This window comes from Oryzias latipes, chromosome 6 (assembly GCF_053564925.1).
Source record: "Oryzias latipes strain Hd-rR chromosome 6, Olatipes_Hd-rR_3.1".
Taxonomy (NCBI): Eukaryota; Metazoa; Chordata; class Actinopteri; order Beloniformes; family Adrianichthyidae; genus Oryzias; species Oryzias latipes.
In genome coordinates, this window is record NC_136242.1 from 24,618,898 (window position 1) to 24,635,324 (window position 16,427).

Sequence of the window (16,427 nt, forward strand, 5' to 3'; positions counted from 1 at the left end):
ACCTATATAAACAGGTTTAAGGTTCTTTATTGTAGTGCAGCAGCAGCAGCAGCCTTGAAGGCACACATTTTACAAACAGTGCTGGAACAGTCATGTACAGACATTTGGACGACAGTGGGAGCTTCTGATGGCTTCTAGTGCTTTTTGAAGAGGTCATATCTGTGAGGACTCCAGCCAGGAGGAGGAGCTCTGGACTCTCGGATGCTCGGAGTCCAGCTTCAGCTGCTCCGTCACAGCGCCCTCTATCTTTGAGATCCACTCTCTCTGGAAAAATAACATGAAAGATGACAATATTTGCTGCAGGATCTTTTTTTTAAAGTTATACATATAAAAGGAAGAATTTGCATAAAACTCATTCAAGATACTAAAGGGCTTTACAATAAAAGAAAGGCCAAGGAAAAGTTTAAAATTAGGCAAATTAAGAACCAATCTATAAAAGCACCATACAATTATAAATGCAACGAGCAATAAAAGACAAATAGAAATGTAAATAAAAAAATGCTACCAACTGAGTATTAAAAGCCATTCTAAAAAATGTTGTACTGAAAAATGAAAGAGAAACTTTGCTTTCTTCATGTTTTTAAGGACTAATCTTGTAAAATGTCTCCAAACTTTTGACTCTACCTTTGCAGACTCAGATGCAGCTTGTAGGATAAATGCTCCGATGCATTGCTGGTAGCGGTTGTGGTGCATTATTATGAAAGAATGAGGCAGCCCAGATGCTGTGAGGAAGAAGAAAAAAAAAATTATTTTAGCAACAGCAGCACAGAACCAAGCTTACAGAAAATAGAAAAACCACGCTGTCATTACTGGAGGCATTCAACTGATCAATGTTCTTGAGCTGGAGTCGGTCCAGGGAGATGGGCTGGTCCAGAACAGTGAACGTGGAGCCCTCTTTCAGCAGCTGGTCCAGTTCCAGGTTCTGCTGCTGAACCCTCAGAGGGTTCTGGTCTGAAGTGAGGGACCGCTTCAGAAGAATCAGAGCACACGGTGAGCGCAGCAGCAACAAAAACCTTCATATTGATGAGAGAAACCCACCTTCTTGTTTTTCTTTATCTTTGTGATCAACAGGAATTCATCGAACAGGAACAGATACGCATCGATCAGCTTTGTGTTCTCTGATGAGAAACCAAAGAAACCTTTTTAGATTTCAGCCGAGCTAAAGCGCTGATGTTCCAGCAGCTGCAGGCACCTGTGAGCACCAGTTTCCCTTCGTGAAGCAGACTTCTGTGGGAAATGAGGTTGTCAGCAGTGACGGTTTTCAGGAGATGCTTCAGCGTCTGAAAGAAGCCCACATTTGAAGATAGGATCTCCTGATAGTGGCGTAATGACACAGTAAAAAAGCAATTACAGATATCAAATTTCCCTTAAAGATAAAAACAAGTGTGGTCATATCTGCGCTTTGCTCTGTCAGCAGAACTCTAGCATAAACAAACATTAATGTCAGGAAAAGTTCAGAAAGCTGGCAGACCTCTGGGATGAAGGCACGCTTGTCTCTTTCCCACACAGGCGTCCACACCAGGGCGTCTCTGAGGAGTTTCACCTTCTGGAAGTTATGCAGCCATTTCACCTTTCCTTCCAAGTCACCTGCAAACAGGAAGTCCATGTTCGTGTGAGCAAAACTGTCTCTGAAGAGATGTAATGAGACACATTTAAATTCTTTAATTTTTCCCCTCAAATGTTTGGAATTCCATAGCTAAATTGATTTCAGAAAAGAATTCCCAGAAAACAATGGAATTCACTAAAACCCCACAGTTCACTTTCAGAAGCACCGGGTTTGTTTTGAACACAGTGGAAATGCTGGAGTTCGTGATGGTGCGAGCAAAACTGCACACAAAAATTAGTTTCATTTCCAAAACGATTATTTTCTCTGAACAGCTGATCCTGGAAATCCAGTCAAGCTAGATTTAGTGCATCTCAGGATAATTCTGGTATTTTTTAATCTGCTCGGCGGCGCCACATGAGGAGTGGCGAGCTTTCTCAGTTTTTCATTGACTAATATGTCCCCCACCCTGAGAGGACATTGACCTACAACGTCTCAGCTGCGGTGACAAACACCCATCAGCTGTCTGACACCGTCATTACCTTAGGAAGGCGTGGTACAGAATACCTTGTGGTACAACACTTAAAATGCTGGAACAGGTTTAAGGAAATTCTTGACGTTGGCATTCGCTCAATGCGACTCCATGAACCTGCAGCCGCTTTCCCACAGCCTGTCATTCTAGTTACAGAGTAAACCGTCACAACAGCGCTGCAGGAAAAGGCCTGCTGTGAAGAATAAACGGACAGCCGTGCTGGCGGCCGTCCAAGGCATGTAGCCTAAAAGCGGGTTTGTTTGTGCTGACAGATAACGTCACATCAGCTATGCGGGCCTTTTGGGCCCTAAAGTGTTGGAAATATCTGAAACCAGGAGCACCTCACACCAGAGGAGAACTAAAACATTACGGTCTGAGTGAACTCTATGGGGTCAAATCAGGATCAGCTTAAAACGAATGAACAAACAAATTTGAAAAATAGACATTGACCAAAAAACAAGTGTTTTAAACTCAAAGGAAACATAGAAAGTGTAAAAAATAATAAAAAAAACAATTCATTTTAAGATATACTGATAATTTGAAGAAAAGAAAATTGTACATTTGAAACTTGAATAGCCAATGGGCTCAAAGCCCCACCCCCATGTAAAATTAAGCTCACCTCTGAAAAAGAAGATTCTGAATGAAAACTAATTAGAGGACCAAAAGCAAAGAAGGAGACAAATGAAAAACAAAAAAATGAAAAAACAAAACAGCAGCTGTTGGAAAAAAACATTTTAATTTGGTAATAGTTGTAAGTTTATAGTATATATGTTTTAATGTTCATAATTTCCTTTGAGTTTACAAATTGTACTTTCGAGGTTAAAACCGTTTTCAAATTATTTTTCCCAAGTTTGCACTCTGGTATTCATTCATTCCCTTTTGGCTGATCTGGATTTGACCCCATAGAACTCCTGCAAACAGAAGACAAACTTTGAGAAAGTGAGGATTAGAAGCTGCTCACATATGGATGTGTCCACCTGCTCTGCTATAACCTGCATGCCTCTTCTCTCCTCTTCCTCCTGACATCTCTTTGCAACGTTCCTCAACAGCAGAGAGTATCGAGTGAGCCTCTGCAGTGGCGCCACCAGCAGGTCCCGCAGCTGCAGTCTTCTGCACTGCTCCTTCCTCTCACACCACTGAGGACACAAGCGGCAGATGAGGCGCAGGGAAGAAATGTAGCCACAAATCGGCCGAACAAAAGACTTTGCTGACGTGGAAGGTTTCGCCAATGACAAATGGGAGTCATTCCTCTCTCACTGGTGACACTCCACCCGATGCTTGGCAGCATTTTCAAAGAACACTACGTCCTGGCCTCTGCTGACGAACACAAACAACCTAGCGGCCTCCACCGAGTTCCCACTTGTACCTTTAGGTATGAGCCAAAGTCCTCTCTGAGCTTCAGGCTGTCCAGATAAAGCAGAGCTGAGGAGTAGTTGAGGCAGTACTTCTGCAGGCTGTTGCATATGCTCTCTTTGAAGGCCTGTGGGCAAACGGAAGTGATTGAAAACAGGCTCATTAATGCAGACTATGAGCCTGGAGGGAAATAAACCATAAAAAGACAGGAGAGCAGCAGTAAAGAAGATGTGACTGTAATGTTGGAGGCCCAATAGATGCAGCTGTTTCTCAGACTTATTCACACACAGAAACTGATGAATGAAGTCCAAATACCGCAGCCTTTGTTCATTTGTAATCAAATAGCTTTCTCTACAGAATTTTCAGAAAAAGTCTCTAATTTTGCAAATAAAATTTCTACATTTCCATCATCTTCTTGGTGTCTTTTAGCATTTGGAACATGCCTTGCTCAGCAGCTCCAGCAGGGTAGGCCCACCACTCTCGGTGATCTCCAGCGTGTCCTTGATGACGTTTAAGAGGTTCCTCAGAAAACTGGAGCTCACCTGCAACACGAAGCAGTGTGTCAAGTGTCATCACGAGGCCAGAGGACACTTTCAGCAATCACCCAGAGCTGACCAGAGAAAACTTTTTTTGGCCTATGTACATCAACAAAATGTTGATGAACAAAATGTTTCCAAGTTTCATTTTACCTGGAATATTTCGCACACGTTTATTTGTTTGTAGGATAAGTCCCTTGAGAGGCGTCACCTCGTATTGTGTAGTCTAAAGTTTTGTGATAAATTGTGACATATAGGAGATAAACTCAGCACAAAAACGATTACAAATCTAATCCCAATAATCTCAAAATTCTGGTTTTCATCCCATATTCCCATATTTTTTTCAGAAGTTTGATTTTTTTTTGATAAACTTGGTTTTAATCTAGTAGTTTTCATTCAATCTCATAGTGCTCACTTTTTCTCCTTCTCAAAGTTCCACTTTTTTTAAATTTTGATTGTACACTGGGAAAATTGAATTGGGTTTTAATAACTGTCAAAAACAAAAATATATATGGACATTTTTTTGAATGACGGTTGTCCCCCGATGCTAAACTAAACATTTATGATGGCAATAATTGGGTCAAAATGTCAAGATGTACTGCAATCAATCCAAAACCCTCAAGGACAGTTACTTTGCCAACTAGATCCTTTAAAAAGGTTTTCAGCTTTCCAAAACAGGATATTCTGAAAAATGGGAACGACTCACTCCAGTCAGGTATTTTTCCACGATCCCTCAAAACTGCAGCTTTTAAAAGAAGACAGTCTGAACCCTTCAATGTTTAACACGCACAGAGCAATTTCTAACCTTCCCTTTCTGGAAATAATGGTTGAAAAGTAGTTTTGATCCAGCGGAAGCATTTTTTATCCCTAACAGCCTCTTGGGCAGATTTCAGCCAGGCTATAGACAGGATCCCAGCACTGACACTGCACTTCTAAATGTGCTGAAAGACATCGTCAACGCTGACTCAGCAAGAATATCAGTGAATGAAATCCTTCTCAACAGACTGGAAAAGTGGGTGGCAGTCAGCGGTTGGTCAGATCTTATCTTGAAGTGAGGGGGTTATGTTCTCTCCATTAGTGGTCATACATCAGAGTCTCTTTTATATGTGGAGTGCCTCAGGGTTCATTTTTTGGACCTCTGCTGTATGTGCTCCCTCTGGGTAACTTCACTAATGTTTCCTATCACAATTTTGAAAACAATACTCTACTTCATGAAGCTCTGCCACCAAACCACCACTATCAGTTTAGTTGCTTAGAGCAGCTCCTGGATGCAAACCAACTTACTGAACTTAAAACGGAAGTCATTTTTTTAAAACAAGGAGACTGAAGGGAAGCAAAGGGCTGATTTCTGACGTAGATGGAAGCAGCTCCATGAGGAACTCAGATGTTCCTCATCTGTTTCTATATAAACATGGTTTTCTGTAGCCTTTGTTTAAAACACTGAACTCTTCCAATTTGGATTAAATACTTTTTTTTGTCTTTTATTTTAAATCTTCCTTTGCATCTCTGTATCAAGTTCCTTAATGTTCTAAAGGTGCTCCACACATAAAATGTTTTGCATAAAACGGTCAGCGTTCAAGAAAGTCATTTGAATGGCGTCTCACCAGGCAAAGCTCGTTGACATTTGCAAACAGGCTCCATACGTTGACATCGGTCAGACAGTTCCTCAGCTGCAGGTTGCTGAGCGTGACTAAAAACACCTGGGAGGAAGAAAGAGGTCCGACTAAATAAAAAGCTGGCATTAAATTTCTAATCCGCTGCTGTGCGGAAAGGGGAACACCAAAGAAAATGAATTCAATGGGATGAGAAACACAAAGCGTTGAGTGTTTGGTGTCATTTGGGTTTGGTCTGTTTAGTTGTGGTCCTGACTGTTTGTGCTGTGAGTGTCTGAATGGAAAGTCACCTCATTGAGGACCATCAGCTGATCCAGAAAATAAACGCACTCGCTGGTGAAGAGTTCCCAAATGGCCTCTTGTCTCTTGCGGACGTGGGAGTCGGGGCTCATCTGGGACGACTGGTCCTGCAGGAACTGGGCCAGGGAGAAGTCCTGGACAGACGAACAGCCACAAAACTCTTTCACCTTGAAACCATCAGCTCTTTGTTTCTATGAAAACTCCTCAGTCCTCTTTCACCACCATCGTGACTCATCTGTGTGTCATTGTTTGGCTGGACTTTGTAATGATTCCTGAAACTCACGCAGCCTCTAAAGGTGTGCTGGAGGTTTCCATCATGTCATTTGATAAACAAATGGCTCTTTTAGGGATTAGAAATCTGGATCTCTTTGTTGATCATGGCGAGTCTTTTTAGGGACTGAACCAACACCATGGTTTGCATAACAAACAGCACAGATGCTTTGCTTCCACTCGCACTGACTCATCACCTTAAGTTTCTGAAGATCGGCATTTCCACAATCTTGAATTTGAGCAGTAGAAAGGTATTTTTCAACATCTGCCCCTGTGCCGATCTGCAACTTCCCTTTAGTCTGAAAGGCAAAGGGACATGAAGCGGTTTTAAATCACAGCATTTTGAAAAAATCAAATAAAAATGAGGAAAAAGTCTGCCCAAAATTGTTATATTGTCTGCAGATCCAACAGTCCGCCATTAAGACTGGCTGAAGTTTGGCATTCCAAATGTTGACAAATTACAAAATCCTTATGGTCTGAAAGGTTTAAAAGGAAACACACTAATCTGCTTTGGGAAGTGGGTCAGAGAACAATGTCCCAAAGCAACTGCCCACAGCTAAAACTAAAGCACACCAAAATAAAAGCCCACGGCAGCAGCCACACTCAGGCAGCACACCTACCGTGTTACGCCTTAAAAAGGGCCACTTTGTCTTCTTAGTGTCTGCAGAAAAGATACACACAAAACAATCAATAAAACAGACAGACATCAGATTTAAGAACATTAAGACCTTACCAAGAAAAAAAGTATTTTTTGTGTGAATTTAAGCAGGTCAAATACAAACACAATGGCAAACATTATTTAGAGGCATATTTTAAATACAACAAAACAAATTTGACAAGGGGTCCAAAGCTCAGTTACTGAACTTTGACTAACATCATTCAAATATGGATCAGCTGAAAGTTATGTGGCTTTATCTGATGTTGAGTGTTGTAACAAACCGGGTCAGTTCAGACTTTACGTCATGCTGCTTCTGCACTCGGAAGAAGCAGCAGTTCGGGGTTCAATTTGGGAACCAGTTTTGGAAAACAATACAGCAATGTTCGAAATATTTGACAATAAACCAATAACTTTGGACGTCAGCTTCAAAAACTGATTTATTCCGCGAAAATAAGTTGAAACTTAAAAAGGGGAAAAATCCTTCCCAGAATCTTTTGTCTGCGTTCGTGACAGAAGTACATAAACGTTGGCATCTCCGTGGGAGAGTAGAGATCTTTGGAGTCCAATAGTTGGATCAGACTCTGGCGTGTCTTCATAGTGGAAGCAATCAGCAACACTTCAGCTGGAAAAAACTGCCCGTTTGGGAGGAGCAGTTTGGTTTCAATTTATCTATGAAGAACGTTCAGGTATGACAGCGACTGAGGCTTTTAGAGCATTTGAACAGGACATCTAGAACAATGTGATAAATGGATGGGGCAAAAATAGGTATGTTTGCATACAGACAAAACAAAAAGACTAAAAAACACCCATTACCAAGCATGGTGGAAGACGAATAGTGGTTTGTGTGTTTTTAATCATCTTGAAATCAGTGTGAAGGAAGACGCCATTCAAGAATAAATGAATGAATGAATGAATGAATGGATGAAGCCAGAAACTGACTGAAATGCTGTGGGAGGATCTGAAGAGAAAGATTCACGAATCCAAATCTGGGATCAGATGATTTTTTTTTTTTTTTTACTGTTTCTGAACACACCTGCAGCATGAGAGCAAAACAAAAAGGGGCGCCTACCTTTATATATTTACATTCATGGTTTTACAGAGCTGTGTCGCAAAAAGGGAACAAAGGAGGAGGAGTTCAAAGACTCCTTTCTTTCCATAAAAAGTAGTTTTGTAAGTTCACCTTTTTTGTGGTATGTTGACAAAGGCATCTGACAATAAATACAGTGAAGCTTGAAAAGGGTTTGATTTATGTCTTTTCAAGCAGACAAACTTATTATTTGAACAACTATACTTTAAGAATTCATTTGTTTCAGACTTAATTAAAGGCCCACCCGGATGAACAGTTTTTGGTATTTTTAACATGTTCCTTAAAGAAAATTAGGTTTGAAATTGCATTTCGGAGTATTTCTTTATTTGAATCGATGAGAATCAGGACCAGACGCAAAAAAAATGGTTTTGTTAGATAGAAAATATAATCACAAGCTGCCTGCTCCACCACATTCTGATTCATTCACTTGTAGACGACTAGATCCACTGGATAGCTCCAACATTGCTCGCCATTTTTGCTCCACTGGTAACGTTAGGTTGGGGTTTTGACGGGCTGTAAGTTAGCAGGAGAGAGCATAAACAGAGAGCTCAGTAATCAGTGACGGGATTGCTCCCTGCCAACGGTCCCGCCCACAACTTAGAGGCAACTACTGCCCCTCTGCAGAAACTATGTCCAGAAACGGACAGGTTTTTTTGGATTTTGGCTAAAAACAGCTATTTAAATATTTTAATTTAAAAGACCAGTGGGAATACTTTTACAATAGATCAAAAGATGATTGGAGGGGTGCTACATTGATTATTTGATTTTTTTTGTTTTCAATTTAAGTTTTAGAGCCAAATCCTCCCTAAAACTAAAAAAAACTTTCAGTTTTTTTGTTTTTTAAAGGTCAAAACAGAGAGTCGTTTAGTTATCATAAATACCTCAATTACTAAAGAGGCTATAAGAACAAACTTTGACTGAAAGCACTATTTACTCTCATTTCTTTCTAAACGGGCTGCTAATCACCTGCTTGCCGACAACAGATCAACGGTCAAAGCCCGGCTTTTACTGCTGTTTGAACAAGCTATAAAGCTACCAGATAACAGCTTCCCTCCTTTTTTTAGAAAGTGATAACCTGGAAAAAAGGCATGACTGTCATGGTGGGTGGCTAACATTTAATGCAAAAAGGCCAAAACGGCCGACGTGGTGACTCACGGGGCCTGTTTAACAAGAGGGCAGATCTGCTGGGCCTGGAAACCAGAGGTTAGAAGGCAAAGTCCTACCTGACAAATTTGAACCGTTGATGATGTCCACCGCTCCGTTTGAGACAAAAAGATCTCCAGGGGAAACATCCAGTCCAGGCAAGCTGACCACCACGGAGCTCCGCCTCCTCTCATGGAGCCTGAAGAGACATGGAAAACATCTTTAGATGATCCTCAGACATAAAAAAAAAAAAATACAATACCCACAAACATTACAAAACATAACAATGATAATTTCAAACATGGTGAGGTCATTTTTACCAATTTGATATCCAATTATGCAGCAAACATGATGAAGATGAAGACATGCAACACCCTCCCTAACATCTGTTAATCGTGTTTAGGTTTAAGTACTCAAGCTGATGACGTGTTCCAGTTCTAATAATCTTGTTCTCTTGTTTCTGAGTTTGTAAGCGAGGCACGGCTTTGTCTGGAAAAACACAGGCCTAACCTTCAGCCTGAGGCAAAGCCTCCACTGTTCTCAAGCTTTCTAACTTATCCTCCGCTGCTGAGCATTCAGGATTACTGCTCAGCAATAATGGACCATCAGGTTCTGAAATGAGGGCCGCAGACTTCGATGAAAGCGAAATTTGAAAGCAAAAAAAGAAAGAGAAAGGCCAGCGCAGAGGCACATTTTTTCTGGACTGTACATGATTTTGAGAGTGTGAACCTGGAAAAACTTGATCAGTGACGCTGTCATAAGAGATCCCGACTGAGCCCATGCTAACAAAAGACGATTAGCCGTTACATGCGCCTGCCGCTGCTGTTCAGAAATACAGTGATGTGGAAACCAGCAGGGCTGGTTTTTCTGAAGATTCACTCTCCGCAGTTTAAGCGCTGATTGACAACAGGTCAGCGACCCACAACACCCAGCGTTTTTTGGGCAAATATTTAAGAGACTTGAAAAAGAAGAAGAGATGAAAGTTCAAGGCCAGAAAGAAAAGGAACCAATAAAAGGAGAAACAGCAGGACATTTTCATTAAATCTGCAAATACTTCCTCTGTTGGTCAGCGTGGAACAATAGATGACATCTCAAAAAAGGGGATTGTGTCACAATAAAAGGAGGACCAAGTTAAAAATGAAGCAGAAGTACAAATGAGACAATAATGTTTGCTTTTGTTAGCTATTATATGCCAAACTGCAAGCCAGTTCCCTCTTCCTACACATGACATCCTCGCACACGGCTGTACCTGGTGGAAAGGTGACTAAGGTTTGCATGGAAACCAATGTGGCTGCAGGGAGACATGGAACACTTGAGGGACCGTTTAGGTTATGTCCCAATTCCCTCCCTATTCCCAAGCCACCAAAAACTATAAAGTGCCGAGGTATGTAGTTCCCTGGATTTTAAAAGCAGTTCAGACACCAAGCTCCCAACTTATATTTTTGATTTAAATGACAAATATGACATCACCTATTTCCCCAAGTGAAGACCTGATCAGTATGAACGGGGTGTCTGCAGATTTTGTTATATTTAAGACTTTTACAACCATTTTAAATCTAATTTAACCCTTGTGTTATGCTATGGGGACCAGATGATCCGATCCTTACACTGACGTGTTCTCCCTACCATGACAAAGGTGGATAAAGGTGAAGAGGATTTCATGTAATCCATGGACACCAGTGAGGATCACAAATCATTGAAGAAAAAAGGTTCAGAGCACTGTCTAGTGGGTCTAGATGACCCAACTCCCAATGTCAAAGTGCCTAGGATAGCACAAAGGTTACGACCGTATGTACAAAGAAAATGAACATCAGGTGTTTTTGGCAAACACTGAATACTAAATGAACATAAAATAATAAATCAGAGTGGCACTTTGCAAATATTACAAATCAATTTTGTTCTGAATATTTGTTATTTAAAGATTTATCAGAAAATTTTGTGTAAGCAATTTTAAACCACCTGAAACACAAATTCCCTTCACCAAATCCTAACATAGCATATGTTTAATGTTGTCGCCTATTATTTTTTTTAATATATCACAACTTCCTTGACGTAAACAAAAACTATCATCTTCACATGGTAACAAAGAACGGATCCTGAAAAGGTTTTTTACCATTATTTATTTTTTAGTGACAGGAAGTCACATCGTGTTGATAGAAAAATTTTTTAAGACCCATTCAGCATAATCTAAGACAATTTGATGCTCTACACGGCCTTATTTTAGTTTAATTACATTTAAGACCTTTTAAGGATCCGCAGACACCCTGATGAATATTTTACAAAGGCTATTTATGGATCCATTATTTTCTGAGGATGAAAACCTAGATGGTTTTTATAAAATAAATTAAAATCGATTTTTTTTACATGGAAAACGTGTCACAGTGAACATGGATGCACAGTGGTTTTTGCAGAGACTTCTGGGAAATTTCACTGGATTTTGGAATTGTAGATTTGGACTAAATGGTAAACCCCTAAATAGTGCATTCATTAGTTAAGGAATTGGGACCCAAGCTTATTCTGTGGTTGAAAAGAGCAGTAACCTGCTGTTTCCTTCAGAACACTTTAGTTGAGCTGTGAAAGTCTCCACTGTTCCTGTTGCTCGCAGAGACCAAACTGATATTAAACGAATTAGGAGCGAAGCGTAAAGAAATAAACAGGCAGAACACACAACAGTGTCCGGAGCCCGCCGGACAGCAGGAAAGGCACAATGGCTGCTCTAAAGCGGGTCAGATCTTGTGCAGTTGATCCCACAGCATCCTCACAAAGGCATCCTGTTGCTTTGTGGCGGCGCAGAAAGCCTCCTCTGTGTCAGCCTCTCTACCACCAGGAGCACTTGTAAAAATGGTCGTTTTGTTCCCGCACAGTGAGAGAAATAATGATGTCCCCAAAACAAAACGCTCCCATCCAATGGCTCGCAAAGCCTGGACATAGTAATGGGCAGCGTGCCAGTGTGCGAGCATTAGGACAAAAGTTGCCTAATTATCCGGCGTGGAGAAGAGCCTCGCCGGCCATTAAGAGGGGTGAAAGAGAAAACAGCCTTAATGAGCATTTGTCTAACCCCAATGTAACCACGGGGCTCTCCAAACTTTACCCACCAGGCTTACCAACAATTAACAAAGAGGTGAATGCACTAAGGGCCCAAGGTCCAATCAGGGGCGGGGGGGCTTTGATGTAACAGCTCGATTATTTTTGTTGTTGATGAGATGATCCCACAAGGAAGAAGAAGAAGCGGAAGAGTTGAGGGGGAAGCAGAACACAACAGTGAGCGCTGTACCAAGAAATTTGAATATATTCCTGATCGGCTGAACCAGAGAGCAACCAACCTTCTGTGAACAGGCTCCTTGTCCTGCGGAAGAAAGGAGAAAAAAAAAAAAGCATTAGCTACAATTTGTTCCAAAAAGGTAGACAAAGCTTTCCAAAGCTCTTAATGAGGGCGTGAAGACACCCCAACCCCAACAACAGCCCTAATATCACTTTCAAAGACTTTCAAATATGAATCGCTGCTTTAAGTGGTCGCCTGCACTCAAAAGCCTCTGATACTGGAGGAGAATGCCGGCACTCTTTTGAGAATGTGCTCGCTTGAATACCACCGGCTGAATAGATCTCCCCATTATCTTTTTGCATCGCTCACTGACCCCTCCATTATTGGGTGACTGCTGACTGCGGTGAACAGGGGCCCGAGGAGAAAACTTCCCAGGGCTCTCCAGGCAGAGGGTTTGGTCGGAGCTGTCAGTGCATGTAACTGCTGATTCACTTGCTGTCAAAAGCTCGCATTGTGAGTGACCACTGCAGGAGGCAGAGCAGACTGAGGTGGAGAGGGCATCCGTAAGGAAATAATTTCCACCCTCTTCGTTTATAATAAGCTGCAGGAAAAGCGGCGGCAGGGATTTTTGTGGAGAAGTCTGGAGAGGTTTGAGGTTAAGAAAACACAGGATTGTTTTACAAAACTCACAGCAAAAAGCTCACCTGCTGCAGTTCATCGTCCGCCGATTCAGACTCGATAATTGGAGAAGGATGAGAATTGTGACGTTCCTTTGTAGAAATGATAATGCTTCCAACAGTCTTTGACCGCTGCGATAGGCCTTTGTGCTTTCCAGGGAATGAAGCTAGAGGATGATCGGGACACAGCTCTCCATCACATGGGGGGTTTGTGGCAGTAGGAGACTTGAGTTTGAGCACAGGGTTTGGGGGGTTTGGGGAGGGAGCTGGACTCGGGGGCGTTGGCTTCTCCTGAGTGCCGGAGGAATCCCGTAAATCCAGCAGGGGACCCCGCACGCTCCTCATCCTCCTCAAGGTGGGAGACGTGGAGATGCGGCCAGGAGCCTGGCGGTCAAACTGCGACAGAGGTGTCACCAAGGGGTCGGCGTCCACGGGGGAGCAGTGCCTCAGCTTGGACTGCATCCGTTTTAGATCGATGTGCATTATGACAGGATTGGTGGTCTGACTCCCCTTGTGCTCGAGGGGCTGCGAGTCTGTCTGCGTCTGGGCCTCCGCCACCCCAGTCATGACCACCTCATTTTCAATCCATTCAATGTAACTCCAGTCCAGCTTCTTCTCATTGTTCTGCCCTTTATCCTGCAGAATAACGTGGTTCAGCGTAGACATGGTAACCCCAAAGGCATTATTGTGACGGCCGCAGATCAGGTGAACATCTAATCTTACAGTGTATCAGGTTAATAATCCATTTTCACACCATTGATTTCTCAGGTTTCTGTGGGAAAACGTGTCCGTCCTCAGACAGAATGGAGGAGGGCTGGGAATCGATCTGATTGCAGCTGAAACACAGGAACAAAAAAGAAAGACGAAATAAAAGCATTGTGTGAATAACTGCGCGTGCACACACGCACGTGAGTGAGGAAAAGCAGGTGGGAAAACAATGATGCTGCAGCACACCTGTTACACCACTGTTCACCTTCAGTTTCGACAATTATCAACCCGCGCAGCTTCTACTACTCTGAAAAAATCCCGTTTAAAAAAAATGTGGTTGTATTTTGGGTTGATTCAAGTTAGTAGCATGATGTTATTGTGTTAGCATAGAATCGAACCACCTGTTATCGCGACATTAAAGTGCGAAACTGCGTTCAGAAAGTTGATTTTTAAAGCTATAGAGGAGTTATTTCACCGAAAATTTTGAGTAATAACTATATTAAGTTCGGTTTACTTACACACACACACAACCGGTGCTCCGCGACCGTCGGTGGCGTTTGGTTTTGGGACTGCGGCCAAAGCTAGAAGACTCGAGGCGAAAACTCCACGGAGAGTTCGGAAGGCGCGAGCTTTCCACGCGCGAGGAGAGGACACGGATAGGTGCAGGTCAGTGCCTGGTCGGGGGCAGCGGAGCCGGTGCCCCCGCCTCCCTCCGCCCTTTCCCGGTCACGACGCACGTCACACGCTCCCAGGAGCCCTGAGGTTACACCGAATTACACGGTGGCCGATTCTGCCTCAACACGTCATGTGACGCGAAAATGAGGGACTGCGCAGGTTCACGAGACATTTCAAGGCACGAGCTGGCGTTTAAGTCCAGTAGAAAAAAAACAATATCTATCTATCTATCTATCTATCTATCTATCTATCTATCTATCTATCTATCTATCTATCTATCTATCTATCTATCTATCTATCTATCTATCTATCTATCTATCTATCTATCTATCTATCTATCTATCATGCATAAATGCATGCACAAACACATACATGTTTACTAATACATAGTTATACTTCAAGTTTTTGTTTTATTACTTTATTCTTTTTTTTTATCACAGTTATAGTTTTATTCTGTTATAGACATCAGCTATACTTTAAATCTGAAATGGAAAATTTACCAAAAAAAAACATGTCGTGAGATGTGCACTTGAATGGGGCTTAATCACAAACTGAATTGAATTGTGATTCAAAGTTAAATTGACTAATTGACAAGAAGCTAGTTTTTTTAAGCAAAGGTGTTTGTATTTCATAAAAAAATACGCCAACTTTCATACAAAACTGTTTGTGCTTTCATCTTAAAAGTCCCTTTCTTTCCTTAAATTGTGGTTTTATGTATTGCAATGTAAAGATTGTCAGACCGCAGTTTAAACGCACGAATATTTTGTTCTTTTTACTTTTGACCTAATCAGATAAGCAGGTAACAGTATTTATTTTCTGTGTTAATTGTTCTCTGTCTCAATAAAGTTCACTGGATTGTTTTAGGTCTTCTAGAGATTAGCACGTCCTCTTCTGGTTTTAAGCAGGAAGTACACTAAAAATGAAAACATTTTTTTTGCATCTATCATTCCACATTTCTATGAATATTTGTTTAAAAATGAGTTGGTATTTTGGAAACTTATATCGTTTAGTCTTTAATTAAAAATCCTATTAGAAAAAAATATTATTGTGAAATAATGTTTACCAAGTAGTTGTTAGTTGTCACTGCTTTGCAAAATAACATTGTTGTAGCTTTGTGTGTGCTCAGTAAGCTGTAGGTCTGAAATCCACTGAGTCGTTCAAGTTTACATGCCACAGAGGCCAAACCAGAATTATCCAGATACAACAAGAAAGGAGACAACATAAGATAGAAAAAACATTTTTTCACCCCTCTGTGGGGAAATTTCCACATTGCAGCCAAACAGTTTACAAGAAGTGCAAAAGAACACAGTATGTACAATTAAAAGAACTCATAATCCAGTATATATACAGTACAGACCAAAAGTTTGGACACATCTTCTCATTCAAAGAGTTTTCTTTATTTTCATGACTATGAAAATTGTAGAGTCACACTGAAGGCATGAAAACTGTGAATTAACACATGTGGAATTATGTACATAACAAAAAAGTGTGAAACAACTGAAAATATGTCTCATTCTAGGTTCTTCGAAGTAGCCGCCTTTTGCTTTAATTACTGCTTTGACTGACTGACTAACCTTCATTTCTTAAAGTAATGATGGCCACTCGTTTTCTGCACTTAGCTGCTTTTTTTCTTGCCATAATACAAAGTCTAACTGTCTATTCAGTAGGCCTGTCAGCTGTGTATCCACCTGACTTCTGCATAACACAACCGATGGTCCCAACCCCATTTATAAGGCAAGAAATCACACTTATTAAACCTGACAGGACACACCTGTGAAGTGAAAAACATTTCAGGTGACTACCTCTTGAAGCTCATCAAGAGAATGTCAAGAGTGAGCAAAGCAGTAATTAAAGCAAAAGGTGGCTACTTTGAAGAAACTACAAAATGACATCTTTTCAGTTGTTTCACACTTTTTTGTTATGTATATAATTCCACATGTGTTAATTCACAGTTTTGATGCCTTCAGTGTGACTCTACAATTCTCATAGTCATGAAAATAAAGAAAACTCTTTGAATGAGAAGGAAACTTTTGGTCTGTACTGTAGATAGAATCACATAGGGAGTCTTTG

At 41.3% G+C, this 16,427-nt stretch overlaps 1 protein-coding gene across 2 annotated transcripts; it reads right to left on the reverse strand.

Annotated features, from left to right (window-relative positions):
* Window positions 1–7: 7 nt before the first annotated feature.
* Window positions 8–14,508, reverse strand: plekhg7 (pleckstrin homology domain containing, family G (with RhoGef domain) member 7). Of its 2 annotated transcripts, none has more exons than XM_023955928.2 (17): window positions 14,201–14,508; window positions 13,002–13,810; window positions 12,359–12,381; window positions 9,116–9,234; window positions 6,768–6,808; window positions 6,345–6,446; window positions 5,868–6,011; window positions 5,569–5,664; window positions 3,872–3,970; window positions 3,442–3,555; window positions 3,037–3,211; window positions 1,472–1,587; window positions 1,193–1,280; window positions 1,039–1,118; window positions 811–967; window positions 625–722; window positions 8–264 (listed from the first exon to the last, which is right to left on the reverse strand). In XM_023955928.2, the coding sequence occupies exons 2-17, from the start codon at window positions 13,638–13,640 to the stop codon at window positions 154–156; spliced, it is 2,202 nt and encodes a 733-aa protein (XP_023811696.1). In that variant the 5' UTR covers window positions 13,641–13,810; window positions 14,201–14,508; the 3' UTR covers window positions 8–153. The 2 variants fall into 2 exon arrangements, with proteins under 2 accessions (XP_023811696.1, XP_078805015.1); XM_078948889.1 differs by having other exon boundaries at window positions 1,193–1,313.
* Window positions 14,509–16,427: the final 1,919 nt, after the last annotated feature.

What these genes read in the sequence shown, in the direction of transcription:
- plekhg7 (XM_078948889.1), bottom strand. Translation starts at nt 13,640, where the DNA reads ATGTCTACGCTGAACCACGTTATTCTGCAGGATAAAGGGCAGAACAAT. An exon ending in TGCTGGAGCTGCTGAGCAAG is followed by an intron (nt 3,556 to 3,871) that starts GCATGTTCCAAA and finishes GTTTGCCCACAG; the next exon opens with GCCTTCAAAGAGAGCATATG. An exon ending in AGGGAAACTGGTGCTCACAG is followed by an intron (nt 1,119 to 1,192) that starts GTGCCTGCAGCT and finishes GTTTCTCATCAG; the next exon opens with AGAACACAAAGCTGATCGAT.